The 27984-nt window shown below is 57.2% G+C and overlaps 8 protein-coding genes across 8 annotated transcripts; 5 read left to right on the top strand and 3 right to left on the bottom strand.

Annotated features, from left to right (window-relative positions):
* Positions 1 to 15: 15 nt before the first annotated feature.
* D7B24_001867 (uncharacterized protein) lies at positions 16 to 389 on the top strand (the record flags this gene model as incomplete). The annotated part of the gene is made up of 2 exons (XM_028636086.1): positions 16 to 127; positions 181 to 389. The coding sequence occupies 2 exons, from the start codon at positions 16 to 18 to the stop codon at positions 387 to 389; spliced, it is 321 nt and encodes a 106-aa protein (XP_028497848.1).
* Positions 390 to 3954: 3565 nt separating this feature from the next.
* Positions 3955 to 5846, bottom strand: NDE1_1 (NADH:ubiquinone oxidoreductase; the record flags this gene model as incomplete). Its single annotated transcript, XM_028636085.1, has 3 exons — positions 3955 to 4028; positions 4088 to 5392; positions 5450 to 5846. 3 exons carry the CDS (start codon positions 5844 to 5846, stop codon positions 3955 to 3957), a joined length of 1776 nt encoding a protein of 591 aa, XP_028497847.1.
* Positions 5847 to 9931: 4085 nt separating this feature from the next.
* D7B24_001865 (uncharacterized protein) lies at positions 9932 to 12032 on the top strand (the record flags this gene model as incomplete). Its single annotated transcript, XM_028636084.1, has 3 exons — positions 9932 to 10678; positions 10730 to 10985; positions 11038 to 12032. 3 exons carry the CDS (start codon positions 9932 to 9934, stop codon positions 12030 to 12032), a joined length of 1998 nt encoding a protein of 665 aa, XP_028497846.1.
* A 1144-nt stretch (positions 12033 to 13176) lies between these two features.
* Positions 13177 to 14763, top strand: D7B24_001864 (uncharacterized protein; the record flags this gene model as incomplete). The annotated part of the gene is made up of 1 exon (XM_028636083.1): positions 13177 to 14763. One exon carries the CDS (start codon positions 13177 to 13179, stop codon positions 14761 to 14763), a length of 1587 nt encoding a protein of 528 aa, XP_028497845.1.
* Positions 14764 to 16944: 2181 nt separating this feature from the next.
* D7B24_001863 (uncharacterized protein) lies at positions 16945 to 19565 on the top strand (the record flags this gene model as incomplete). The annotated part of the gene is made up of 2 exons (XM_028636082.1): positions 16945 to 19424; positions 19484 to 19565. The coding sequence occupies 2 exons, from the start codon at positions 16945 to 16947 to the stop codon at positions 19563 to 19565; spliced, it is 2562 nt and encodes an 853-aa protein (XP_028497844.1).
* A 625-nt stretch (positions 19566 to 20190) lies between these two features.
* Positions 20191 to 22049, top strand: D7B24_001862 (uncharacterized protein; the record flags this gene model as incomplete). The annotated part of the gene is made up of 2 exons (XM_028636081.1): positions 20191 to 20440; positions 20503 to 22049. 2 exons carry the CDS (start codon positions 20191 to 20193, stop codon positions 22047 to 22049), a joined length of 1797 nt encoding a protein of 598 aa, XP_028497843.1.
* Positions 22050 to 22266: 217 nt separating this feature from the next.
* Positions 22267 to 24028, bottom strand: D7B24_001861 (uncharacterized protein; the record flags this gene model as incomplete). Its single annotated transcript, XM_028636080.1, has 6 exons — positions 22267 to 22557; positions 22632 to 23046; positions 23099 to 23247; positions 23301 to 23396; positions 23461 to 23698; positions 23754 to 24028. 6 exons carry the CDS (start codon positions 24026 to 24028, stop codon positions 22267 to 22269), a joined length of 1464 nt encoding a protein of 487 aa, XP_028497842.1.
* A 1890-nt stretch (positions 24029 to 25918) lies between these two features.
* On the bottom strand, positions 25919 to 27984 carry D7B24_001860 (uncharacterized protein; the record flags this gene model as incomplete). Its single annotated transcript, XM_028636079.1, has 3 exons — positions 25919 to 26143; positions 26192 to 27772; positions 27829 to 27984. The coding sequence occupies 3 exons, from the start codon at positions 27982 to 27984 to the stop codon at positions 25919 to 25921; spliced, it is 1962 nt and encodes a 653-aa protein (XP_028497841.1).

Raw genomic sequence — 27984 nt, 5'->3', positions numbered from 1 at the left:
GTAGGGCCGCGCACGATGGCCCGGATGGTGCCCTGTGTCTATCCCCTGCCCCGGAAAGACTCCAAGCTCGATGCTCTCGCCAACAAAAATGACGATTCGTCTGGCCAGTGCAATGCTTGCTGCAATGGTGTGCTAGGGGCAATCGTTCCGTCAGGACTGCACACTCTTGTCGTATCGTAGAATTCGAAGGCCTGATGCCCGATGGAGAAGACGGGGGCGGAAGACGAGACGAGCGTAAAGCACAAGCACTAAAGACATCGAGGACTGGAGACGCAACGAATGACGACCCAGCAGGAGACGAGGCGGGGCCGAGCTTGGTCTGGAAAGGTGAGGGTAACGGCCAAGCGGGTTTTTCGGTGGAGGATCATGGAATTTTGCGAGGGGGGTGAATTTGGTTGCGACACGGAGAGATTGGCATTGCTAGCGTGGACAGTGCCGGGCGCCCTTCTCTCCCCTCGATGCAAGCACTCCAGCGGGCTGCAGACTGGCTGGAAAGTCGCAGGCATCACGGTTGTCAGCAGTGCGTTCGTGGTGCTATACACACTGTAGGTGATCTACCACATCCCTGGGGCAGGCACTAGTGAATGGCGGATCGTGGATGACTTGCCGGGGTGGGAGCTCCATGGTTAGCAGGTACGTGGTACCTCAAGTGTGCATTCGGCACATCTTTGACCCTATGTAACGCCTCTCGAGAATGCTGACTTGGGCGTGGAGCAAGACCTTTCACAATCCAGAAGCCTAACGCCTTGCAGAGATGACGCGGGTACAGTCAGTCACGGTTCCCCGCGCATTTCCTGGATAGCAGTACTCGTGCAACGGGGTCCATGCCTTGAGAGCCGGCCTCATCGGGGAGATGTGGAAGGTGGGGGCGTTTTTTTTTGGGCAAGCTTGCGTCGGTAGCGATCAACTCAAAAGGAGCATGATAGATTCAGCCAGGGTGCCTAAGGTAGATACGTGTAGTCTTGTTTGTAAGCAGGCGGAGGAGTAGTAGTAGACTGCCTTCTTCCGCCAAACCGATCACGACGAAATTGCCAATGGAATCCCTCCGGTACTTGTTTTTTCGACAATGCGCTCAAATCCATTGGAGGCGAGCATCGCCATTGACTGAGCCAAACCGTCTGAGGGCATTATCGAGCGGATCCGGACTGTGATTTGATCCCGACGCTATCACCACCGAAAGACGGGTGGCTTCAAGGTTTCGTGTGAATCGAGCGGGCATGCTGCCACCGTCGCCCGATGCTAGCAACCTTCAGACAGTGTCAGGCAGACTTAGCCCCGCGTCTCGCAGGCTTTGCCTGACTCTTGGCTGCCACTCCAAACCCGCCGTTTCGTCATTCGGTGTTTTGCAGCTTTCTTGTTACTGCTCTGCACCAGCAGCCTGGATCCGCAGGTTGCTTTTCCTACCCTGTCTGTCGTCGAGGGCAGGAAGCGGCGGCTACACACCCAGCCGAGACACCCATCTCACACTGCAAAATGCTCCGTTGCTTTTGTTTGACGGCGGATGGCGGGCGTAGCCGTGTGCTGTGTGCCACTGGTATTTGTATCGCCATTCCTCTGTTTACGTCGTGTGACCGTGTCCATAATGTCATCACAGCTGTCTTGATTGTCACACGAAGATGCTGTCGAGAAGTACAACTACCAACCAGCCACATTGTGACCTTTCCAACTGCTGCTCTTTATGCCAGGCCTCGTAGCCACTGGGCATGGTTTGCTGGTATCCAACTACGGCCCTGATAAGGTCTGTTGCTCGACTAGGAAATGGTCCAGCCTGTTGCTTCGTGGCTTGTAGATCGGCTGTAATTGCGTCAGAAAGGACGAGCCCAACTATCTTTCAGCGCATCACCCTTAGCATCTGATAACCTTCGCCAGCACGGCAGACGTTTCGGTAAGACAATCCAGAGTCCGCCAGCATGCCGACTAGCTCCCTGGCGCTTGTATTACACAAGTCTCGCTCGTACATTTACACCACACCGTGCGTCCGTCTGTACATGCGCATACCACCGCACCCGTGTCTTCATCAGCACTGTTGACTGACGGGGCTTGCCTTCGCTTTCGCACAGCGCCACAGCGCATTCACATATATCGAGCTTTCAGGCATCTTGCCAGGACGAGAGGCTCCGGCTTGCGCCGATCTTTCGCGCCGGTGGCCTGCGTCTGTGATATGTTGTCAGATCCAGGCTTTCATGACGAATTAGCCATTGAAGCCATGACGCACTTCAGTCAACATGTACAGTGCCCAACAACGTCCATCTAGCCTATCCTGTAGATAGGTTTAAAACCCGCTTTCAATGCAATCCAACCAGCAAGCCCAGAATCGCACGCACACATTTAAGACAACCGTTAAAGAGAACGGTTATGCTTCCACTTGGAAGCATTCTGGGCTGAGTGTCACAAGTGATAGCCTATGGCAGTTGTACCTGGACATCCAGCGCGTACCAGTAAATCATAAATCGGCATAGGAACCTGATCTCTTCACCTTCGCAAGCTGCTGCCGCCAGCCCCTGATGCTGGCAGCCTGGATGGAATTTTCAGGCTGGGACGTATGCTCAATTTTGAAACGTCCGTGATTGGTCATAAATGCTGTGTATGCAAGTCACGGCCTATTAATATAGCTCGTAGGATAGGTGTAGTTTATTCATGTTGCCAGTAGTAGGAGACGCGGACTGTCTCTATCGCAGGATATTGGCGACTTCAAAATCCGACGTCTCATGTGACCTGAGAAACAGCAGCTGTTGACCGCCTTGTCCCGGACTTAATAGACGATGCCAGTCATAGTTGACACTCGCATTTGACATTCGAGCGGAACATTCCACGCAACATTCGATGTGTCCGTGCTTTGGATATCCCAGTTCTGGGCCCCAGCTGCCACCTTTGTCCGCTGCACCACGGGTTACATATGCAGGGCAAAGCAGTGTGTCCATGATCGTGAGCCTACATCATGCCATGGACTATCCGGTACCCTAGACCATAATCTCGGTCGACCTGGCAGAATACGGCTTAACATGGACTCCTCCCTGCCCCGGTCTCCACTGTCCCCGCCAGTCGGGAAACTGCAGGGTCTGAGCGCCGCACTGTGTCGCCTCCACGATTATTACGGTGGGGGGGGCGGTCCTTGTCGACAAGCAGTTGTTGAGGCCATTCGGACGAAGACTTTGACGCTGGCAGCCAGGGCGAAGACCACTGCAAGCACAGGTCTAGGGAGAAGATGTATGAGAAGAACAGCCTGTTACAATTTGGCGGAAACCGCGGTGCCTTGTCGGCCTGATGATGCCACCTTCATACAGTAGTCCACCTTGTCGCCCTGAAATGGGCGGAGTTCTTTACTTCGGACTTGGCAGGGGCGCACGGCCCGTTGAATGCTCCCAAAAGATCCGGCCAGCGGTGGCACGGCCGCTCGGAACATGGATTTACGACAGATGACTCGCATCAATTCAAGGCCTACTGAAACTATGTGCTGTGGCAGTGTGCAAGCCTCGATGCTGCCTCGTATTAGCTCATCCAAGTCTGTTGTACGCGATGCTTAGCGGGATAGACATCTCCCATGCTTACGACTGCAATCAATACAGTAAGTGGCCTTGTTCGGCACGTAGATGTCGACTAGCGATTCAAGGGAAGCCGTCGATCTTTCGGGTTCGACCTTGCTGTCATGGGAGGCCATACCCACCTTGGAAAGCTGTCCAGCATCATGTCTTCAACATCAACTTTCACCAAGCCAGAAAATCACAGTGACGAGCAGCGGCTATCATACTTCCACGTTCCAAAACTGTACCATTACACCTTGTACACTTGGGTTGGCAGCTTGTGCGCTACTGCCACATCTATAGTTCATGCCGCCAGCCGGCCGACCGGGTCCGGCTATCTAGCTCCAACACCGATGAGGAAAAAAGAAACCATAAGGGAAAGGGGAGGCGGCATCCACATTCTTTGTTGCTGAAGAGGATTTCTGGGCATCCGTTACTCCCGGGAGACATCACGGCCAAACGCCTTGGACTTGAGCCAGTCAATGATGACGAGGAGACGATTACGAGCTGCGAATGTGTGAGCAAGTTGCAAGTTGGAGGTCGTGCTGGTAGGAAGGATCACTTACTGCTGAAGCACATGGAGAGGTAAGCGCTCCTCCAGAAGAGGAAGGTCAAGCTGCCACCGCTGGCAATGTTGCCGTTCCACCAGCTGACGTCGGCGACAGCCTTCTCGCTGCCAATATAAGCCAGGCTGCCCTGGTGGGTGTAGTGGAAGGGCTTGACGTCCTTGATGCGGCGGAGCTGGCGCTCGCAGGCCTCGATCTCGCGCGCCGCCTCGGCCGAGTTACCAGGCTTAACGTTGAGGTTGCTGCTGAGCTCACGCACCTTGCTCTCGAGCTCCTCGGTCTTGGCCATGTTGTTGAACAGGCGGGCGAGGAAGCTGCCCTCCTGGCCGGCGACCTGGGCAGTAGGGGCGTAGCCGGCGACAGCGCAGTCACCAATAGCCCAGATATCGCGGGTGCCCTGGACGACGAGGTACTCGTTGACGGCGAGACCGCGGCGAGAATCCTTCTGGGCGGGGATCTTGCTGATGAGCTCCTTAATAATGGGGCGCACGGCGTTGCCGGTAGCCCAGACAAGGAGACCGTAGGGGATGACGATGGTCTTCTTGGAGCCGTCGGGGTTGGTGCCGACAGCTTCGACGGTGGTGTCGGTAACGTTCTTCACCATGGTCTTGGTCAGGATATCAATCTTCTCCTCCTTGAATGTGTTCTCAGTGTACTCGATCAGCTGCTTGGAGAAGGACGGAAGCACATTAGGGAGGGCCTCGATCAGGGTGACTTTGAAACGATCAGCAATATCGGGCACGAGACGCTTGATGTCATCCTCGAAGAAGTCCTGAAGCTCGCCGGCAAACTCAACACCGGTGGGGCCGCCGCCAACGACAACCATGTGCAGCAGGCGGTTGATTTCCTCGTTGGTCTGACCCTTGAAAGCGGCGGTCTCGACACAGTCCATGATCTTCTTGCGAATCGACTGAGCGTCGTTGATCTCCTTGAGGAAGCACGAGTTCTCGCGGACACCAGGAATGCCGAAGGTGGCGTTCTCGGCGCCGACGCCAATGACAAGCATATCGTAAGGGATCTCAGTCTGGGAAGTGGCACCCTTGACCTCGGAGTTATCGGTAATCATGACAACCTTGCGTTCCGGGTCGATGGAGGAAGCCTCGGCTTCGTAGAACTTGACGGCGGCTTTCTTGTGCTGGAGAATGGCGCGAACAGGCTCCATGATGGAACGGTGCTCAATCAGACCCGTAGTGCACGAAGGCAGCAGGGGCGTAAAGAGGAAGTAGTTTCGGGGCGAGATGACGATGACATTGTAGTTTTCGGTATCGAGCTTCTTCAGGAGGGAGACAGAACCCCAGCCGGTGCCTGTTGCGTGTCAGTCAGCTTTGGTCACACGTATACCGCGGACATGGTTGGGCATACCGAGGACGACGAGGGTCTTCTTGGTCGGGTCCGCTTCAAATTGAGGCTGGGGGTTCCTGTCGACGTAGATTGTGTAGCCAACTCCGACGGTCAGGCCGATGGCCGACAGGTAGGTCAATCGCCAGAGCCACTTGAAGGTGGTGCGAACCTTGCCGGGCTTCTGGGGAGGCGGCAGGGGAGCGGCATCGGCGTAAGCACGCTGGAACTGGCGCGCGAGGGTCGTTTGCCTGGCGATGGAGGGCGCGTGAGGCCTCGAGGTCGGGACGAACTTGAGAGTCCTCTGTGATGACGTCGCGAAAGCCCTTGTGGTCGCAACCGACGAAGCCGAAATCGACGAGGCTCGGGGAGCGAACTGGACGGGACGCAGCGCACTCATGGCGCGGGAGGAAGAAGCCATGGCTCCAATTGGCAAAGGGGAACGTCAGTCCCGTCGTTGGAAGGGAGGTTAACGATGAGGTGGGAGAAAAAATATGTCCTAAGGAGAGGCGCCACAAGAAGAGGGAATTTAGGGTCACTGGACCCAAGGATAAGGCAAGGCAAGCCAGGTAAGGTAAGCTACCTCAAGGTACCTAAGGTAGGGTGGCCCAGTTAGTGTGACGCCGGGACAGAACCGAATCCTGACTGGACCGGGAGTGCTGGGCAGACAACGTGCTCCAGCAGCGCGGGTGATTCTTGATGACTCTTGCCAGCACCGTTTATCACTGTGACACAGTGATTGGTAGCGCTTGAGACAGGGTCAGGGAAAGGGCCAGGCCGTGGAATTTACAGCTGACGGACCGCCGCGCATGCTTGGCGTGCGCCCTGTTCTTCGCTCTCAATTTTCGCTGTTTAAAATTTTGCTGCAGGGAAGATGCAGCGCGATCGCGGAAGAGCAGGAGCTTTGACCACCGGGCCGGCATTTTCAGCAAGGCTGTACCTGCCACTACGAATGAGCCGGTAGACCGCGACTGAACAAACATGTCACCAGCATTGCCCCGGACCAAGGGGAGCGGCAGCGTGTCGTCGCCGAACAGTTGCTGGTTCCATCCATCCCATCTTGGTTCCTACCTATGCAGGTGCGAAGAAGTAGTAGGAGCAGGTGAGTGTAGGCAAGTGCCACGCCGCAGAGGAGCTCTGGTGGATCCTACTGCCCTGCGTGCCCGCAAGTGTGCCTGCCGCATGACTGGAGCGCTTGCTCTCGCCACTGAGTTTTCAGACGGGTTTGCCGCCTATGCCTTCCTGCATATTCGGTACCAATGCCGGCAATATATCGGAGAAATATGGTCTGGGTCCACCACCTGGGTTCCGAGCCAAGTCCGAGGTCCCTCCTTACATGGAGTGGTTGGTTGTTCACTGACAATGATTTGGGTTCGTGATGTCCCTACATTACGAAGCGTGCTCACAGCTCATCTCCATCTACCTTATCCATCAATGACCACATCCCTTCCGCCGTTGTGTGAGTCTTGTTCTCCACACCCGACGTTACGGCTGAGATCGATCCATTACGTACTTCCCGCAGTTCCCCAATACCACCAACTTACAAACGACCTACCCGACCCTCGCCGAGCCCACATCAGATAAGGTCGCTCACGCGGAATGGTGTGCCGGGAATGGCCTCCGCGTCGCGAGATCACCCGGTCCCGTCCCCCGCAGATCCCACCTGCTGCTGCGAAGGTGTCGCGGGACACCAGTCCCGACGAGGACGGTTGCTACCGCTGCCCCGGGATTAAGGTGCTCATCATGTCACCGAGGCATCAGCCACGGAACATGAGGACTCTGCAGACATGTTGTGCCAGCTTGAGCATCGCAGCCATTTGATACCTCGGTCGTGACGACCAGTCACGGCTGATCACAAGACACGACCACCTACTTCGCACTTTGATGCTCCCAGTCCACCAGTTCTTGGTTGGTTTGCTGATGATCAGCATTACCCGACCTTGCCCAATGTGACTTTACTTCCAGCATCGATGATGCCAAGCTACGTGGGATCAGGACGCAGGGAACTGGACATCCTGTGAATCAATACCGGGACCTTGCTGCGCTCACAAAGCCTTGGCAGTTCGTAGTATCCGCAATCACAGGCCCTTTGTCCTCACGAAACGAAACACGCGCCTTTTCGTCTTCTCAATGAATTCCCTCTCTGTGCGCCTGCCGTTCCACCCGACTGACGGAGCAGACGCGGACCCGACCTTCGTGAAACATGACCCGGCGGGACAAACGGAAGGTGAAATTCCAGTTGGACAGCTTTTGCGCTACGACTGCCACAGTCATCATCTGATGCTGTGAAGCTGGACGTGGGCCAGGCTGTGCCTCGCCAACAACACGCAGGCGAGTGGCCGTGATTCGGATCGTCCCCACCGTGTTTCCAGACGCCAAGGCCGTACCTCAATTGTCTCGAGGCTTGTCCCGCGAGCTTCAGGTTAAACAGACGATAAACCACACAGGCGCCATTCTGAGGAGCGATCCGGAGCCGAGTGCTGGCATGAAGTGTCCTCCTGGCAAGGAAAGGCCGGCTGTGGCCGCGTGTATGACTCTGCTATGCACTCGGTATTTGGCACGATTTTCGGCAGCATAAGCATGACGTTTGTGAAAGTTTCCCAAATGACGGGTCGGTAACACCGCAGCCATGGTTCTCAGCAAAATGGTTTGCGCCCAGCCTGTAGGGCAGGGCCACTGACAAATAGATGCCAGCCTGTATCGCTTGTTGACTGACTCTCTCTTGATGGTAGTGACACGGACGATCGACCTCCTTGGCATCCTTCCCTTACGTCTGAAAAACACCACTGAATGAGAGACTGGAACAGCCTTTGCCCTCTTGCGTCTCTCGAGAGGGCTGTCGCGGGCGGCTGCTTCCCCTTCTGACAGGCTCGGCGAAAAAAGCAGGCACGATAGATAGGTTCACCAGGAGAGACGACGATATTGAGCCTCGATGCCAGTCTTCCCCCTTCGATCTCACCCACATTCCGGACCACTGGCCAGCTCGTAGCCAATCATGACGCGGTTCTGCGACCGATCAGACACAGACAGCGGCAGTCGACGCTGGAGTGCACGGGAACAGGCGGGACCCTTGCCCGGCGGCCTGGTTTGAAACCCGCTCTTCAATGCTGAGACGCAAAGACCCCTGTAATGGTGCAGGAGAGTGTCACAGCGTTCAGGGCCGGCTGCTTCATGCTCTTGGTTCCTTCATTCCTCGCAAGCAACATCGCTGGACGCTGCTGCAGGCCATTTTTGTTCGTGACGGACGGCTCGTAGCACGGCAAGTAGGGCAGCCCTTCTCAGGAGGTGGCCAAACGTCGACATCCCGGCACATCTGCCTCGGAACGGCCAGCGGTTTGCCTTGGGGCTCCTTGTCTTCGAAACCCCCAGCGCGACGCATCGACGCTGTCGAGCTTCTCCCCCGGCAGCGATCTCGTCGCTTACCTCGGCCAGGGCCGACCTGGAAAGGTGAACCTCGCGACAATTCGTCATTTACCAGCGACACTCCCGCTCAGCGGTCGCTGTTGAAGCGAGTCAGCTGTGGCACTCAATATCGATCCCTCACTGTACTGCAGACGAGTTGGGGTCTTCAATTGACAGATTGGGCCAAGCTAGCTACATGCAATCGAAGCCATTGATGGCATTGGCCCCACGAGCCAAAGCTCTCTCCCTTCTGAGCAATTCGCGTGCCAGAGAACGTTGCTGTTCCACAGCCATGTGCTTGAGCATGCCACAGAATCCACAGAAACTGATGGGAGGGGTGGGCAGCGAGCGACCTAGACGGGGACCTCGACAAACCATCGGCGGATCCGCGTCCGAAGAAGATGAAGCCCAGACGTCAAGCTGCAACCCCTTCGCTCGTGCGGTCCAACCCCTGGGAGCCTAAGGTCGCGGACCATGCGCCCTGCACCACGACTCGCACCCGTTCTGGCGACAATGGTACCTGACTTTTTGGGTCAGTGCCCCCGGACTCTTCGCTGTGTGGACGCATCCCTGAAGCACCACGACTTCGTGCAACAATGCTCTAGATCGCTCGACCAGTAGTTGGCTTCCCCGCGCGTATGATGGTGCACACGGGCCCGCGATGTTGATCTGATACAAACTGACGCCGCCCTCCCACCGCACCCCCGTCTACTACTGTTGTCTTGCTCTTCTTCCGCTTCCTCCCTTCTCCCTTCTCCCTCCTTTTCCCTATCCACCAAACTCCACTGGGTGTCTGTCTTTTCTATTGTTTGTCCGTTTTTCTTCACTCACAAGGCCGGCCTTCGTTGTACTCACTTTGTCTTCTTCATTGAGACGCCCTTGATTGGGACTCATCGACTCCTATTTACCATACGCCTTTTCCTGGTCTACATTTTTGCTTCTGCCTTTCCTTCTCAGTCGTCATCGGGTGCCTCGAACAAGACGACCAACCCCGGACACAACTTCAAATCGACTTGACCGACACCCGTGGTCATGTCCTGTGCCAACCGGTAGCACCAACGAATCACCATCTGCATCTTGAAGGCTACGGGAGGCCCGTAGAGCATGATCGAGGGAAAGGAAATGGCACCATTCATTGCAGCGAACGGGCAGAGGCCCGGTTGGAAAAGAGGATCGCCCCCTAGCAACATTCGTGTGCCCGCTAGGAGGATACGGCAGCGAGTCGACGTGGCCGATGGCGGCGGCAACTCTTCTGACGACGAGGCCGGTCCTGTACACAACAAGAACCGCCGCCAGGTGCCCGCCACCAAGACAAGGGACGTCATCTCCACCCGCGACGACGACCTTCCCACCCCGGTACCCGAAATTGGCTTGGCCAACGACGCCGTTGCAGACGGCTCGGACAGCGACAGCGGGCCCGACAGTCCAACATCGCCAACGTCGCCAATCAACTCGCCTGTTGCTTCTGCACCTCCGCCTGCCGCAGCCCAGCCGCCCGTCACTCTCACCCCCATCAAGCCCCCCGGCCCGAGGCCATCCCTACCACCACCCGTGAACCCGTCCCCACCTCCGCCAGCGGCCCCACCGTCTCCCACCACGACGCCGCCCGTTGCCCCCCCTCCAGCGGCGCCTCCGGCAGCGCCACCGGCAGTACTGCCCGATTTTAGCAGCCAACCCGTTCCGCGGCCCAATCTGCCCATCAACGATCAAGCGCCCGAGCAACCTATCGCCGCACCCATTGAGGCTCCCACAACTCCACCCATCACCGTAACAGCGCCTCCCGAGATTAGGACAATCACGGCTGCACCACCCGCGGGGACTGTGACAGCCTCGCTCTCGACTTTCAGCTTTGTGAGTAGTTTGCTACCGCTCTCGAGACTCGAGTCTGACAAACAGCTTCAGTCTTCCACATCCTCCCTGTCAATTACAACCCAGCCGCCAGCCTTGCCAGTGTTCGATCCTACTGCACCGCGAAAGGAATTGGAGCCGCCCTCGCCAACAACGAGCAAATCCCGGGATGATTCCACCACAAGCTCCACCAGCAGCAGTAACCTCATCACTGGCACCGCTCTGCCTGTCGAGGACAATGACAGCGCCAGCGGCCGAGGCCGGATGGACCCCAACACCGAACATGCCCTGATTGCTGTCGGGTCCATTGGTGAGTGACGTGCATGCCACCCAGGTGAAACATGTCAGCTGACCGCGACTAGGTTCCTTCATATTTGCAAGCTTCATCATCTGGATTGTTTGGAGGACTGTCAGGCGGACTCGCAAGAAGAGGAGAGAGCGCGAAAGCCAGTTCCCTAACCTCGGCCAGGGACCACCCCCGCCCATCCAAAAACCTGGCATCGGCATCAGGTTTGCGGCTAAGGTTCCATTCCTGCGTAACATTGCAGCAGCCCGCGGATGGCACAATCTCGATGACGGCGCCGGGCAGCCCCCTCCGTATGAGAAGGGCGGCCGCGGCTCGCTGCGTCTGGACACGGACGTCTATGCCGGCCAGCCTAAGTTCCAACAGCCAAGCAGCGCGACGTACAGTCTACCGCAGACCAGCGCCAACGGAACGCCTATAACTGTCAGCCCCACGAGCATGGCTCTGCAGCGCAATGACACACTTCGCGCTCAGCAGGGCACCTACCAGTCCGGCAACGGAACGATCGACTCCATCATGGCGAGGTACGGCAACGGTGGCGACATGAGCTCGACGCTTCAGTCCGTTGGTGGCGGTCTGTACTACGTCGAATCGGAGATGGAGATTGCCCGTCAGCAAACAAATGCCTATGGGCGACCAGCCAACCGTGCCAGCGCGATTTCGTCTCTTTCGTCTGGCTTCGGCGATGGCGACATTATTGTGCCTGGCCTGCAGCCGCCGCCTCCCGCTTCGCAGGCTTTGCGATCTACCCAGAACGTCGTGGGGCGCTACTCTTGGGTCAGCAAGAGCGAGAGCAGCAACCGTGAGACGATCTACACGGAAACAAGCGAGGACCTGCCCCCGCGGTTCCGTACGGTCAACAGCTGGGTAAACCAGCAGACGGGCCGCGTCAAACGGGCCCAGGGTCGCAGCGACGATGAGGAGGACGTGCCACCCGTTCCCGGACTGCCAGCTGCGCTGGGCAAGAACATCATGCCACCCGAACAACAGTTCAACATGATGATGCCTGACGGAGAGGAGCCCAGGCGCCCCGACGACTACCAGCTGCGATGAGCTGGGCCATCGTGTTTTGGGCCGGAGCTTGCTGCCCGTTGACACTTCTTTTTGTTCCTTTTTCTTCTTCTTACACACACACACACACACACACACAAACACACACTGCGAGTACATTGGACCTCACACGGGGAAGAGAGGAGAACCTAATTACCAGACCCGACATGATACCACTTCGGATGCCAGGACAAAGACGGATGCACTGGAACGCTGTGCCGAGACGCGTGGACGTCTAGGCTTTTCCGTTTAATGCCTGGGGCATGGACAGATCCTGATGTCGTCCACGTCGATCGGCCAGACCGCCGTGTCCACCAGCATATACATCATACAAATAGCATAGCATGGCGCGAGGGGAGGATAGCAATGTGTATACGGTCGAGAGATAGCAGCAGACAGATAACAAGAAAAGTACATGACACACTGCTCTAATTCGATTGCACTGTGATGCACGTGACATGTTGGCAAGCTGAAGCCCTGCCTGAAAGACAGCGGCCCCAGGTGAACAAGACACTGCACAGCAATCGTGTTTCTACTTGTGCAGATGCACATGCGTGCCGGCGCAGGGGCAGTGAAGTCACTGGCCAGTGAGGCCAACCCTTGCTCTGACGGCTGGCTACCTTTTCTTTGAGACTGAGAGTCCCAGTGTTTTTTGTTTTTTGAGTAAGGAAGCCCCACTGTGAAACGCGGCCACGATGCGGCTCGAGGCTGACGGCTGCACCGCCTCTCCAAGGTTAGTGAACAGGGCCCAATCAGAGAAGGGCGGGATGCGCTTGGCGCCCACCCAAGCCTCGTAATGACGACGCACCATGCATCCCAGGCCGCGTGGGTTGGTGGGCTGCACCTGGATACACCATTTGACAACAGAACTGAAGTTGATAGCCTGACCACTTCCATTTTATGTTTCTATTCATTCATTTCTTCATACCTCACCGTGCTTCCATATCATATCTTCCTATATATCTAGGTCACGACTGGGATACTCGCGGAAATCCGTGGTCAGCTGCCTCGAAACCGATAGGAGCCGACATCAGGCTGCAGCAAGCACCAGACCTGCTGGTCAACGTCATCCGACAAGAACCTCGAACCGACAACCTAGACTTGAATTAAGCTGACATTGTGCAAATCGCCGAGTCTTCTCTTCGCCATGCTCGACGAAAACTTGCCGAGTTTCCGCTTCCAACCCTCGTCCGATTCGCCTCTCAACACAGTGCTTTACTTCTCCCACAATGGCTCCGATCCAAGTGCGCAGTATCTCCTGATGCGCGCCGACCCGGCAGTCCCTGCGTCCAAGAACAAATACGCTGTCGCCCTCGCCGACGTCTCCTCTCAGTCCATCATCTACGCCGAGGTCCTCGTCGAGCCGTCGTGGTCGCAGCCAACGCTCTCGACGGCCGAGATTCGCGCTCAAAATGGCCAGCCGCCCCCACCGACACCGATCACCCCAGACACGATCACGCTGAACCTCTACAACCCAGACTCACAGGTCGTGATTCGCTCGAAGCCGGGGTCTTGGGGCAAATCGGATAGCTGGGAGTTCGAGCTTCCCGAGCAGTCGTTCCGCGCGCCCAGTGCCAGCAAGATCGACCTCGACGCTGGCGAGCCTCCCATCAGCGACCTTGTGCCCAAGGCCGTCTTTCGTTGGAAGAAAGAGTCGAGGCTCGGCAGGGAGATGACGTGCTATCTGGTGGGCAAGAGCGTCGGCGGCAAGAAGAGCAAGGAGCCTGATATCACGGTGGCCATGTTCAAGGAGGGACGTCACGACAGCACCGTCACCATTTACGAACCGAATCTGCGTCGTGTCGATGTACAGGATCAGAAGGGACTCGACATCGTGTTGCTCCTCGGGGCCGAGGTCATTCGTGACCTGTATCTCAACCCAAAGATGGATCCCTTCAACGTTTCTGGTGCGCCACCCTTGGCATCTTCCGGACGGCGAAAGGACTCTCGCGGGGCGTCGGCATCTCCCGGTACCGCGGCACCAATGTCTGGGGCCATTGGTGCCCCTCCGCCGCAGCCCACCTCCTACCAGGCGCAGTCCAACGTGGCGCCATCACGCGACGCTCGCCAGCAAGACATTGACGCTGAGACGAAGCGACTTCAGGCCATGGTGGCTGAGGAGGAACGACAAGCTCGCGAACGGGAACGCCAGACGCGCGAACAGGAGCGCCGCGATGCTGAGGAGGCGCGACGCATCAAAGACATGCTTAATCGGGAAGAGGAAGAGCGACGCCGCAAGCAGGCCGAGGTAGACCGCGAAACAGAGCGCCTACGGAAGCAGTACGGCGTCAACGCGCAGGGGTTTGCAGCCACCAGCAGCCTGCCGCCCGAGGCTCACGCACCGCATCTGCCGCCGCGGCCGGGCCCTGGTGGGCCACACTCTCACGGTGCTGGCAAGGGAGGGGGCAGCCCAGGACTGTCGCCATACTTTTCGAGCAGCGCACACGGCCACGCGCAGCCCCCGCCAAGACCCTCGAGCGCTGGCCCGCAGACCCCCGCCATGTCGGGGGGCAGCAGCGGATGGTGGAAGCCTGGGCCGTCGACGCCCGGAGGAGGCACTGCGGCTACGAGCGCAGGAGGTGCGGGTAGAGGAGGCAAGAAACCGGCCAACCCGCTGCACGGTTTACTCAACGGGCACGGGCCGTACGGGAACGCCGCGGCGAGCGTCAGCAATTTCTTCCACGGCGCGGCATCGAAGCATGAGAGCAAGCTGTCGAAGAAGCGCAGCATGTGAGAGATGGGCGCGAACTGTTTTGGGGGGTGGGATGGACTTTTGGGCAGCGTTTTGGCTTACCGCATGCATACATGGCTCAGCGTCGTTTGATTTGGCAGTTGCACACCCTACGTTCATGAATAACGAATTCTATTGGAATGACCCGGGTCTTTTTTAGCTACCTAACGTCGGTTGTATCGGCAACGTGATCGTATACGTACGGTTGGGCCTTGGTCAGAGGCCTCTCCTATTGCGAGGTTTGTCTTATTGATGGAACTGTGCCATGACGAAGCCAAAACACAAGTCATGTTGGCCCCTACGCATTGCTGGAACCCCCCACCTAACGTGTCGAGCGACCCCCGAGCTTGAGCCCCAACTCATCCAGCGGGGAGTGGGCTCTGACAGTGATGGGAAGGGGCCCACTGGGACAGCAACTGTGTCGCAGGCATGATCGATCACGTGGGGCTGGCGTGCTCGCTGGGAGATGAATCCGGCCTAACTGACTGCCCGGAGACTATCCGGGGCACATGGACATAAGAAACTCCGTGGCATTTCAACGACTTGGTGAGAGGGCCCAGCGAGCATGTCACCTGTGGACCTTCCCCTGCCAGGTACCTGGGTACCGTGCCACCGGTGGTCAGGCAGGCAGAGAGCTAGTAAGGCAGGTGTGTGTGCCTGCCGCCAGTATCGACCTCAATAAGTTTAGGTAGTATAAATTCAATAGGAAGGTTCGAACAGCGCCTTGGAACACGTCGGTTTTCTTAGCTTGGGGCCCCTTTGCCAATGCTTAATCCCTAGGCCTCTCGCATTAACTTAGTGTTCAATCAAGAACATCATCATTGGGGATCGCCCAGACATGAATTTTCATTTCCTCCCAAAACACCTTATCCCCATCACCCCTCCCTCTTCTCCTCGCCTCTCTTTCTCTTTTCTTCCTTCTTCTTTTTTTTTTTTTTTCTCTCTCCCTTTGGTCACCCCCCCACCCCCTCTCCCAGCATCGCGCCATTGACCCGTACAATCACCGTTCATGATCCACGGAACCCGTTCAAAGATACCGCGCTACATTGCACTGCGCAATTGAACGACGCTACTACCGACTACCCGTTACGGTACCTACGTATCTTTACGCGAGCCTGTCGGACCGAGGAGAGCACCTCGCTGCCTGTGTGCCTTGGTGTGGGTGGGCTTATGAGGCTGCATCAAGGAGCTCGTTGCGCCCCATGGCAGATTATCCTCGATAGCATCAGCTCCTTGTCATTATCTCACTTCCCACCTCGAAGCCGCGCCGATTCTAGCTTGTTTATCGCCGCCTGACGCTGGTACATTGAATACATCCCACAGTGGCAGCTCCACCTTTCCACCCGCCGCCCACTGGAGCGAGTCCCTCACACGCCATATCCTCCCCACCCAGAGACCCTGTTGCGCGCGAGGTCATCAGCCGCGTTCTTGAATCAGGCCTATATTCTACGCCTTCGTCACTTACCTCAGCTGACGACAAGAAGAGGAAGAAGAAGAAGAAGAAGAAGAAGAAGACGAAGAAGAAGAACGACAAACCTGACAACACCTTTTACCTGCCGAGGCCGGTGCTACAGCACAAAATTCTGCCAGCCACGCATCGTTCCGAAAACAATTGCATTACGGCTGGCTGTAAACTCGTAACCCGCCCAGACCAAGGAAGGTAATGCAAAGTCCGGCAACCTGACGCCTTCACGCTTCACCCTATCCGTGTCAGCCGAGAATAGCGTTGTCAATGCTATCCTATCGCACGCCGCTCTTCCACCTCCCACCAACACCTCCCTGACTAGGGATTACCTACATGTCTTCTCCTGCGCCATAACACCCCGACCACCAATTTGTCTTTTTCACCCCTTCTCCCCGTCCTTTGCGCCTAGACGACCGGCTGACGCTTCCCGACGTCTCAACCCCCATCGGCCACCAGAGGCCTCGCAGCGCGCGCTGACCTCGGACTGCCATCGTGCCCGCCACGTCGGCCTCATCCTAGCCCGGCCATTTCTTCACCCGACCGGCGGCTGGGTCAACCCACCCACCCACCCACTCGCACCCCTTACCAGCAGCGCAACTCCGGTGGTGGCGTTTCGGCCAACATCTGCTTCCGGATCCCACCCAAAACCCTCCGGAACTCTCAATTGCATTACCAATTCACCTGCATCCTACCTCACACCCTTTCAACGCGCGCCAACCATGGCCGCGGCCGCAGATGATGCACCCCCCAGCATGGAGGTTGAGGGTCGTTATTGGGAGTCTTTCAATGGCGCTATTGCGGAGGAAGACCAACGCCTGCTTGATCGGTTCATCGAAGAGACCAAGGACCTTCGCAATGAATTGGCGAGCATGCAGCGCGACAAGGCGCGGGCCGAAGAAAATCTCCGCCAGATCAATCTCGCCTACCAGAACTATGAGGAACGGCTTGAGACGAGGCGTCGTGAGTTTGAGCTCCAACAGAGAGCCCTGGCGGCTGAACGCGCAGTCCGACGAGCCAAGATGACTGCGTGGTTTGGCTCGCGCGGCACCTCATCACATCCCAAACCACCCAGCGAGGAGCACGTCGATGTGGCCCATGGCGACATCCCCAATGGTATCGTCGTCAGCACCCGGCGCATCAAGGACGGCAGGACCAGCCTACCTGACGGACCCCAAGCCGCCGCCGCCAACGGGGCCGCCCCCAGATACCACCATACGTTTGCCGCAGCCAACAATGTGGGCGCCACCAACGATATCGGCCAGCTCGATGATCTCACGGGCGTCGAGGTTTTTGATGGTGACGGGAATTTTGTCGCGCCCGTGAGGAGCATCCCGGCACAGAACGCAGTGGTGTCGCTGCTGTTGGGACTGCCAGTCAAGCGTCGCGTCAACACGCGCCCTGGCCGCACCTTTGATCTGGACAAGTTCAACTCTATCTACGACAAGCGGTACACGTATGCCAACGGCCCCAATGCGAAGCCAGCGAGGTGGACCGCCGTCATGCTGCAGGCTACAGGCGACGTGCTCGAGGGCGCGAAACGCTGCCTTAACTGTACCAAGAACCTGGGCCCCTTCGATACGTGCATCATTCCACGAGGGCCCAATTTTCGCAAGTGCGGCAACTGCGAGTGGTCCAAACAGCCGTGCCAGATGCCTGCGGAAGAGGCCGTGAGCGACGAAGACGACGACGAAGCTCATTCGACGCCAAAGACGGGCGTCCAGGAGGATATGGCCCAGTACGCCGCGGCCGCACCCCAGGACGACCTTGATGATTCGCGGGATGACAGCCCTGCCCCCAACGCGCTGCGGAAGCGACCAAAGGGCGTCGCGACTATTCAGCAGCAGCATCAAAACGTGTACCACTGGCAAGGCGACAAGACGCCCAAGCAGACTTCTCCCGAGGATGACTCGACCGAGGAAGACATGGAACCCATCACAGCCAGCAATCTCGTGCTGCGTCACAACGGCGTCACGTACACCCACCCTGAATGTATGCAAGGCGTTCCTCTCGTGAAGATTGACCCGAGCCATCCGTACTGGGAGCCCGACTGGGAGCCTGATCTCGAGACTGCGGCTATCCAGCCCGCCCTGGAATCGTGGCGTGTCAAGCACGAAGCTGCGCTCAAGGGAAACACGAGCAGCAAGTTTCAGGTCGGACGCCAAGTCAACCGTGGCGAGACGATACTTAAGTTCTTGAGGCAAGCCGACATCAGCCCTTACCAACTGCTGAGCAAAAAGTATGTCAACTCGCGCCTGGTCGGCTACGATACGCTGTTCCGACTCGCCGATACCTATTTCGTTCTCGAAAGTTTTGGCACAATGGACATCACGCCTCTGGAATGGATCCGGCACCGGCTGCACGAAGTCATTCAAGAGGAGGGCTCGCACTTCAAGCTCTACGCCAAAGTACACAATTTCTACCATGACCGCAAACTAGAGGCCCTTCGACTCGCAAACGGAAAGAGGAGTATCGGCCGCCCTTCTGGTATGAAGATGTCGGGAAAGAAGAGGAAGAGCTTGAATGATACGCCCATCAAGGCTGTCGTACCTCCGGCCGGGGCTGGCCCTATTTCGGTAGGGCCCCTGCCCGGTTATGATGTAGTTGCGCAAGTATCAGCGGCGGCGATGCATCATGCGCAGAATCTCAGCGCCGAGTCCGAGCAGGAACGGCCGTATAAACGGAAACGGAAACCTCTCGTCAATAGTCGCAACGGCACGCCTTTGAATGGCGAGGACGAGGGTGAGGGCGAGGGCGACTACGACTTGCAGTATGACGGATACACCGATACGGACGACTACAGTGGTGATCAGATTAGCAACCACGATTTCTGCTTGAGCTCCGTCAAATCGCGCATCAACACAACGAGCACGTCCGTCACGCAGTATTGGCATTGGGTCGATATCGAGGGCGGCACAGACGATGTTTTTGAGCACCAGGTTTTATCTGACTGCAATCCGCCGTCGTGGGGGTTGTACTCTAACCCGGTCAACTTTCACTTCACGCCGCAAGACGTTGTGGACATTCAATGGGCGGCCGACACGCGCAAAGTGGTTGTACGTTGCCGGCCTGGCGTCGAAAAGGACGAGCAAACCGGCCAAGAACGCGGTGACATGATTGCCGATTTTGCCCGCGAGCGCACCAAGCGGCGCTTCCTTGTGTTTTGTGAGAAAAGGGGAATCAAAATCGTCAAGACGACGAGGTTCGTGTCTCCTTCTCCTGTCATTCCTGTGCTCTTTCACTAACCAGACTGTCTGCTAGTGACGCGATCGAACAGGCGTGGGAGACTACCAAGTCGCCCTTTGTTGATCCCGTCGAGGCTTCTGAGTTGGAGATGGTCTGAGAACACCGTACCTCACCGCTTGACTTGGACCGGGCAGCTATCTCAGATTTAGGGAGGAATTTTCATACTTGTTTCTGGTGGAGGAGATACCCGAGGCGCGCAATCGATGGAGGACAACTTGCTTGCGACCGGCGTTGCCATGGGCGTGATTTACTTGGCGTTGATGGTTCATCTCAAGAGACAAAGTTCTTTTTACAGCATTTGTTCATTCTGCGCTGGACTCAAGTCAAGCAGCAGGGACACGGCGTCAACATGGTTATACGAGCCTGGCTCGAGAATGTATGATTAGGGCAGATTGCATGATAGTGACAGCAGGCAAGCAAGCCAACTAGAAACATGTACAGCGACGCGTATGCATTGGCCCGAGTTCCTATGTCTCTTGGCGCATCGGAAGGACGAGGCATGCCGGGGTGAACATCTCCGCGCACCATCGCTTGGGGCAAATGCGCCGCGGCATCATTGCCAATGGACCCCCCAGCTGATGTGCGGCGCAGCAATAGGTTTGCCTTCCCGACCAAGGCGGACGAGGCCCAATTGACGACGACGTACTTACTACCTAGGTTGTCGGTCGCTCAGTCTACTTGACGCGGCTGGTGAGATTTGTCATTGAAAGGTCTCCAACACAATGGACACGCTCAGGATTCAATGCGACCGCCTTGAGGAGGCTCTCGAATCCACTGCAACGAGCGTGGAAGAGTTCTCAAGTACGCACACGACATCACATGCCAACCTGGAGCCGCTCGTGACTGAGCTCTCTGAACTACGACGGTCCACCGCAGCTCTCCGCGACAAGGCTGCTTCTTTTGATGACGGCGCCACGCCCATCCCAGATGATGTGTTCCGTGGCATCAAGATGGTGCCGGCCAACTGCGTCGGTTAGTCCTTGCTGTGCGGCAGACGCTCGAGGACCCGACCCGCCAGCGACACGACTGGCAAGGCATCGTGCCAATGGACGCTGATCGACTGGTGAGGCCGCTCGAGACCGGTAGGCGGGCCTTGGACGTGGCCGTGGCCGGGCTGGACATGGCGACGGGCGTCAACATGGCCGAGCAGACGGGTGACTCGCCGCCGTACGCAACGACGTCGATTGTGCCCGAAATCCTCTACATCAAGGTCCGCCTTGCCGAGGACCGCGACCGCAACGCCAACACAGTGCAGACTGTGGTGCTGACCGAGTTCCTCGAGGCACTGCAGCGCTTCGCCTCGCAGCATTCGGGCAATCTCGTGCCCCCGCCGATCGAGCAGCACCGCAACAGCAACGTGGCTTCATCCGACGCGGCCTCGCTCCCCGGTGGCAGCGGCAGCGGCAGCGGCAGCGGTGGTGGTCCGGACTCTTTCCAGGCCCCGGACGACTCTACTCGTGCGCCTTCGCCTGGCCTCGACGGTCTGGACGCCGGCGACCTCGGCCGCCCGACGCCAGCCTACTCGGCCATCAGACTACCCCCGGCACCGCAACGTATGGACCTCCGCCACGTCTCGCGCCTGCCGACCCTCGAGTCCGAGATCCTCGGGATCGCCTTTGACGCCACGGCCCGCGTGCCCCGCGTGGCCGTGACAACGTACCACCATCGCGTGCGCTTCTTCCACATGAAGGTGCCCGAGGGACGGGAACAGATGGCCGGCCGCTTCAACCTCAACGGCACGTCCATGTGCCTCTCGCCCGCGGGACCCTCGATGGCCGTGGTGCAAGAGCACATGGACAACCTGTCAACATCGGCGTACGAGCGCCTGGAGCTGTCCAGACGGCAGGCGGGCTCACGGGAAACGCTGCATGACGGCCGCACGTTCCTGGACCCTGAGGTCGTCGTCTTTGGCTATGCAAAGCAGACGTATCTCACGAAGCACCTGCGCTGGCCCGGCGCCAGACCCTTTGCCTTCTCGCCGAACGGGGCGTGGCTTGCCGTCAGGGGCGTCCTGGGACGCGTCGAGGTCTGGGACGTCGCCGGTGGCGGCAAGGGGGTCGGTGTCGTACGGAGCCACACTGCGGACGTGTTCGAGGCGCGGTTCACGGCCGGAGGCGACGGTCTCGTGACCATGAGCAGGGACGGGACGCTGCGGGTGACGAGCACCATGACGTGGCAGGGGACAGCCAAGCTCGAGGTGGATGAGTGGAAGAACCCAGTGTTTCTCGCCGTGTCAGTAGCCGGCTCCGTCGTCGCTTCGGTCTGGGGTCGAAAAGTGTACTTGTGGGACCCGGACACGGGGGCCCTCGACAATTGGTCTCTTGATGGGCCTGGGGGCGAGGGATGGCCACTGGCGGCGAGTCCCGACCTGAGGTTCTTGTGCTGCCGGACAGAGAATGGTGCTGATGTCAGGGACATGGCGACGGGGAGGGTGTTGTGCAGGATGGGCTTCGGGCAGGGCTTTGCGAGCTCGGCGGCGTTCAGCTTGGATAGCAAATATCTGACGGTTGGCCGGGCCCTTGGCGGACATCATGTGAGAGAGGCCCTGGGCAGGGTAGACTTTTGGGAAATCATCGAGTAGACACCTTTGATACGTCAAAAGCTGACGGAAAGAAGAAAGCATGATTCGCATTGAGCATTACGACCGTGTCGGATGGTCAGTCTATCGGACATTGAAGGATCCATGCTTCTGCCCCTTTCTCGTCCAGAGCTCCGGAAACATAAATCAGAACCCGATACCCGCCAGGCTTGCGTTTCTTCCATGTACGATCAGCCAGATTATGCGACCTTGACGAATGTCAGAGTGAAGACAGCTTCATGCGCACGTTCCAAAGCCAGCCTGGCATCCTGTCCCACAATGATCTCCAGTGGAGCCGCACCATCCAGCTCTCGAACAGCACGTTGCCCCGAGCGGCTCCTTCGCACAAGTGGCGCTGCCATGGCTCGGGCCACAACGACCATTCGTGGACGGAGGGCGAGCTGTAGTTGTTGGCGCGGGCGGCGTGGTGGTAGTCGTCGCCGCGCTTGGGCTCGAGGCTGAACACGTTCCGAAGCCGACCTGGCATCCCGAACCGCAGTGCGCCGATGAGCTACCACACCAGCCGGCCGATGAGCAGCATGTAGCCCCAGGCTCGCGAGCGCAAGTTTGCCGGCCCTGGTTCACCCCACAGCGGCCATTTGTCGTGGCAGGGGGGTTTCCCGTGGGCTGTGCAACCGAGGTTGTGCGTGTCGTGGACGGCGGGTTCGGGGTGCCGACGGTGCGATACCAGTTGGCTTTGGGGTCACCGAGACACTCTCCGACAGTGACGGCGCGGAAACCGTTGCGCTGGAGCGAGGCAAGCATGTAGTCCGTCAGGTTATAGACGCTCTGCTGCACGGGGTCGTGCTCAATGTGAAGAAACTTTGCGGTGGCGGGGTTGGCGTCCTCCACAGCAGCGTCCCAGATGTCTTTGGAACCTTGTATAGCTGATGGACTGTTGCGAAGGTAGCCCTCCGTGTCAAGGTCAAAATAGGTAATGTGGTAGCCAAGTTCGTTGAGAAGCGTCTCACACGCGCCGTCGCATGCAGAATAGGGGGGTCTAGCTTGTTAGTCAAGCGTTGTAAGGGTCGCAAAAACGACAGTGGTCATACCTCATATACGTCGGGAAGTAGCCGAACAGATCAGCCAGGGCGATCTCAAGGTAGTTCATCTGATTACGGAATTTGGACTCGGTGAGTGTCGTCAGGCGTTGGTGGGACCAGGTATGGCTCGCGATCTGATGGCCCTCGGCAACCATGCGCTGTGATCCGTCAGCTTGGCAACCCTTTGCAACGACACGGGAAGTGGCCTCACCCTAAGGAGTCCTGGCCACGCGGTGTTTGGGTCATTGATTTTGCCCTTTCCCAAGTTGTTGCCTGTCACGTAAAACGTCGCCTTGGCGTTGTAGGCCTGGTTTAATATGGTAAGCGACATGGGTTTGAAACGATGTATCGCAGGTCGCCGCTCAACCTACCTTGAGCTTGTCGAGCAGGTCGTCAGTGTAAATGTAGGGCCCATCGTCATATGTTAGGGCGATGTCACCAGGTCGCGTGCAGCGACGGACCGATGTGCCATATGGTACGCTGCCGACTTTGGGCCGCGGGACATTCTTCGTCTCAGGACCGCTGGGCCGGATGTTGGCATCGCAGGCCGGTCCGTATTCGATCTGACAAGACGGCGCTGAGCAGTAAAGATATCCCTGACCGCACCATCTGACGACTATCCGTTAGGGCCAGCGCCGCGTGGAGGAAAGATGACAGTACTTACCCGGCGCTGGAACAGCACATACCGGCTTCGCACGAGGTTCCAAACTCTTTACCACATCGTGCACCCTGTCGCTTTTCCAAGGTGGCGGTGATCTCCGTCTCGTCGACATCTGCATGCGACTTGATGGTTGCTAACCTGCGGTCCATGGCTTGCCGCCGGCCAAAGCGCGCACTCTGCAAGGTATCTCGTCCCTCCGTTAGGACAGTGTCTAAGGCTTGTCCAGAAACGGGTCCTGCCAGGCTCGCAAGAGCGAGGGCAATTATGTCGCCGCGCATGGTTGTATGATAAGCACTCGCGGTGTATCTCCCAAAACCAATGAATAGAGCAAAAAAGGGGCGACCACGAGATCGAGCATTAAAACAAGTACCAGCCTAGTAACTCAGAACTTTGAGGCCAAGGTGAGAGCATTTGCATCAAGAAAATATTTCGAAAAGACGGGTTAAAGACAATGGAGATTCTCGTTAGACCAGTCTGCTACACGAGCCCGAGTCGGTCTGGCCGAGTCCCTAGAAAAAGCAACAATAGATCGCGGTTCTATGTATAAACCTAGCAGAGCATGGGCCGAACAAAGAGATGAAGGGCGCCATGCTGGCTCATGAACGTGGCAGGGCGGCTGGCTGAAGCAGAGCAAAGCGACAAGGTAGCATCGGCCGAGCAGCGCTGACCGAGGCCTCAGCTTGGTCTCAATCGGCTGAAGATTCTATGCATACTTCAGCGTGCGCTGGGCGCCAAAAAAGAAGCAATAGTCAAGCCACGAGGGTGGCCAGAGCCACTGGTCACCACAGCGGAAAGCCTGGGACGACAACATGGCGAAAAGATCATCAGCCTGTGCTGGCTCTCATCCCGGTTGGCCGTGAGTCAGCCCAACTTGGGATAGATGTGTTCTCAGCCGCCATCAAGGGCGATACGAGCGATGCGGCTGGGACAGGGCTGGGCTATCATGCCGTGATGAAAGAGACAAGGTCGACGAGGGGATCGACTTCGGAAAGAAAACGTTGTTGGCTTGCACATATTGGCTTGGCACTGGCCTTCCAGTGGGTGTCCACTGTTCGTATAGGCGGCTCATCCCCTAATGCCGGCAAGGTGCGCACCGAAGATCAGCGTTCCTCAGCAGCGTCGACCCCCACTACCTACAGGTGCGCTGCCGATTCTGTGCCTGCAGCACTGATTCAAGTGGATCCCGCCCCGGATAAACCAATAGGCTAAGGGTCAACCTAATTGCATCCCCCTGTTCGAATAACTATATCTTGCGCATTGGACCCCCCCTTCTCCAACCCTGGCCCCCCTGAATCGGGTCGTTGCAGCCGCGCCCGCAAACGATCCAACCTTTTCTCGACCTCACATCATTGCAAGCCCTGGCGACATTATCCGCTCGGAAGTAGACAACACATACATAGAGCCGCGGCCGAATAGCGGCCGGCTGGTCTCTCGTCCCCCCTGAAGCTAGTGATGCTGTCTCACCAACAATGCACAGTTCGAAGGGTTTGGTCTCGGCGCCTCATAACGGCAAGTGTCGCACCCGAGTGCTTGCAGCGGCGTGTTGTTTCTGCTGCACGTCCCCTCTCCTCTAACAAGAACTTCTAGCACGTAACGAGATGAAATCTATACGAAGGCCACAGTACAGCTGGTCTCGGAAAACAAAGGCAGAGATGCATGGCGAATGAGCTTCCATTGAGGTGCTGCAGCTGTTGGTCGTGGCTGTTATACCCTCGAGCACTATCTTGCTATCTTGAGCTTATGTCCGTCGCTTGTCGTGGCCTGCCCACTGAATAATACTGTTTTGCAACTGCTGGTCTCGGCGCTATCAGAAACCGGCCTAATTTGGGCTTCTTCATAGAGACATCCAAGCGATCCGCACGAGCGGGAAAAGAAAACGTCTTGAATATCATATCATATTAGACCAAAAAAACAAGCTTTACTGTAATTAAAGGGACCCCGGGCTGTTGCAGACCCCCACATGTTTCTGTCTCGATCGGCCGTCCACGTCTTGGTTCATGCTTCCGTTTTCTTCAGCGTTCCCAGTGCACCCACAGCCTTGTGCGGTGCAGCTTCGCCCAATATTCTATGTAGTGCGTCAAGATAGGGCCACCTACCTTTATTGACATCAAAGAGACACAGCGGGGCCATCAAAATCCAGCATTTTTCTGTACTTTGCGTTTATCAAGTTAATGTGTTCCACGGCCACCAAGGCCGTCCCCCTTTTCGCCTTCCGGATCGATGACCTCGCGTGTCTTGCCCCACTTGAAGTCGTCCGAGTTGAAGAGTGAGTAGACGAGCACAACCACGTTGCAGAAGGGCGAGGTGATGAAGTGGAAAAAGTACCCGACAAAGTACTGTGCCCTCTCGAACCAGTTGCGGGGGAGCCAGAAGCCAATGCAGAGCGAGTAGAACTGGGACGAGTCAGCGAAGCCAAGCAAAAGTAGCCAAGGTTGACTCACATAGCGGCAAGCCAGAATAGAAATGAGAGTCATGAAAACCGGATCTTTGACGAGTTCATCACCCCGCTCGATCAATATGAGGATCAGCTTGACAACGGCTGCCATGATGAAGGGCGTGATGAACCACGTCAAGACTGCGACGATGGACTGAAGACGCTCCACAAGAATGATGCCTGGGCGAAAGATCATGACAAATTCGTTGGTGATGGAGCCCAGCGCCCAACGCTTGCGCTGGGACAGGAAAACGGTCCAGTTTTGAGGGACGATGGTGAAGGCCTTGGCACGGAGCGCCTGGGCTGTCTGTCGCTTGGGGAAAAGGCTGAATATGATGCTCGCATGGATAGAGTCCTCTGAGTAGTTACCCATGATGTGCATAGTCATTATGTCGTTGGGCTTGGGGCAGTATCCGAAGCGTTCGCGCAGAACCTCGTCTCCAAACGTAGCTCGATCAACCTTGATGAGCTGGCAGCAGCCTGGAAGACAGTTGACTTTGCCTGTGATGCGTGACTGGAAGAGACGACGAAGACCCTGGGTCTGGGAGTACTCGACGGACTGGTAAAGAGACCACAGGCCCCAGTTACTCCCGTCATAGTCCACGCACACGTGGCCGCAGACACCAACAAGCTTGGGGTTTTTGCGGATCTCGCGGATCATTTCCCAGATGCAAAACTGGTCAAACACCGTGTCGGCATCCATACCCACCAAATACTCAATGTGCTCCAGACCGTGCTGCATGAATGCGTTTCCAATATACTCGAACAGGTCATTGTTGAACATTGTCATGACGTTGGCGGATCGCACTTGGTAGTGGTAGATGAACGAACGCGCAAAGCACAAGCTGTCGCGCTTTCCTTGGTTGTAGCGTTTGCCGACAAAGACATACGGCATTCCCTTGTAGAACCCCGTCTGAACTTTAGTAGGCATGAACAGGCCATCGCGCGCGCGGTAGCCGTTTTCAAACGTGCGGGAGGGGCCAGGTTCAAGAATGTCCTCCAGGAGATACTGCTGTGTGGTCTTTTCCATGCCAGGACCCTTGACATTGCCATCGACGACGATGAAAATGGTTCGGGGATGGTCGTCGATATTCTTCTGTGCGATGAGAGAATCCAGCGATCTGGTCAGCTCGCCCAGTGTCTCGTTGTAGCAAGGCAACAACATGACGAACCGCTCTGGGCTCTCGGGCTTGTTTTCCTTCCGGAAAATCCAGAAGCAAAAGACACGAGTGACTAATGTGTGCGCAACGATGCACAAGATCATGATGAACTGAAGCATGGTGTTCGAAGACAGAAGTATAATGAACAGGATCCATGCTTGGTAGTATGTGAAAGCGACGTAGATGAGTGCGGCGTTGATACAGCAGAGTCCGATAAGTAGTGACCACTTCTGAACTCGGAGCAAAGACCTCGAGACGACTTTGAGCTCGCTGTCAGAGTCCCATCGTACCTTGGCCTCTTCCTGCTGTACTGAGGACTGGAAAGATGCACTTGAGTCGGCGCCGCGAGAGAAACATGAGGCAGGACCTGACGTTGGCGTGCGTGCCCCGAGTGGAAGATCATCTGGACGGAAGCCAGGACCAATAGACTGGTGCTATATTAGTGGCCATGCGAATGCTGAAAGATCAATCACTTTTGTCTCACCGAGGCCGAGGACTGCTGCCCGCTGGGAATGTGTGTAGACAAGCTGCGGCGACTTTGTGGATTTGTTGCAGCGAGATAACCGCCCTCCATCTCAGATGGGGACTGCGGGATAGGAGGAAGCGGAGGGCTAGACCTCGCGACAGTGGTGCTAGCCAT

The sequence above is a fragment of the Verticillium nonalfalfae genome (assembly GCF_003724135.2).
Source record: "Verticillium nonalfalfae strain VnAa140/NRRL 66861 chromosome Unknown scaffold_14, whole genome shotgun sequence".
NCBI classification, from domain to species: Eukaryota; Fungi; Ascomycota; class Sordariomycetes; order Glomerellales; family Plectosphaerellaceae; genus Verticillium; species Verticillium nonalfalfae.
The sequence above is the reverse complement of the archived record's forward strand: the minus strand, read 5'-3'. Positions and strand labels throughout refer to the sequence as shown.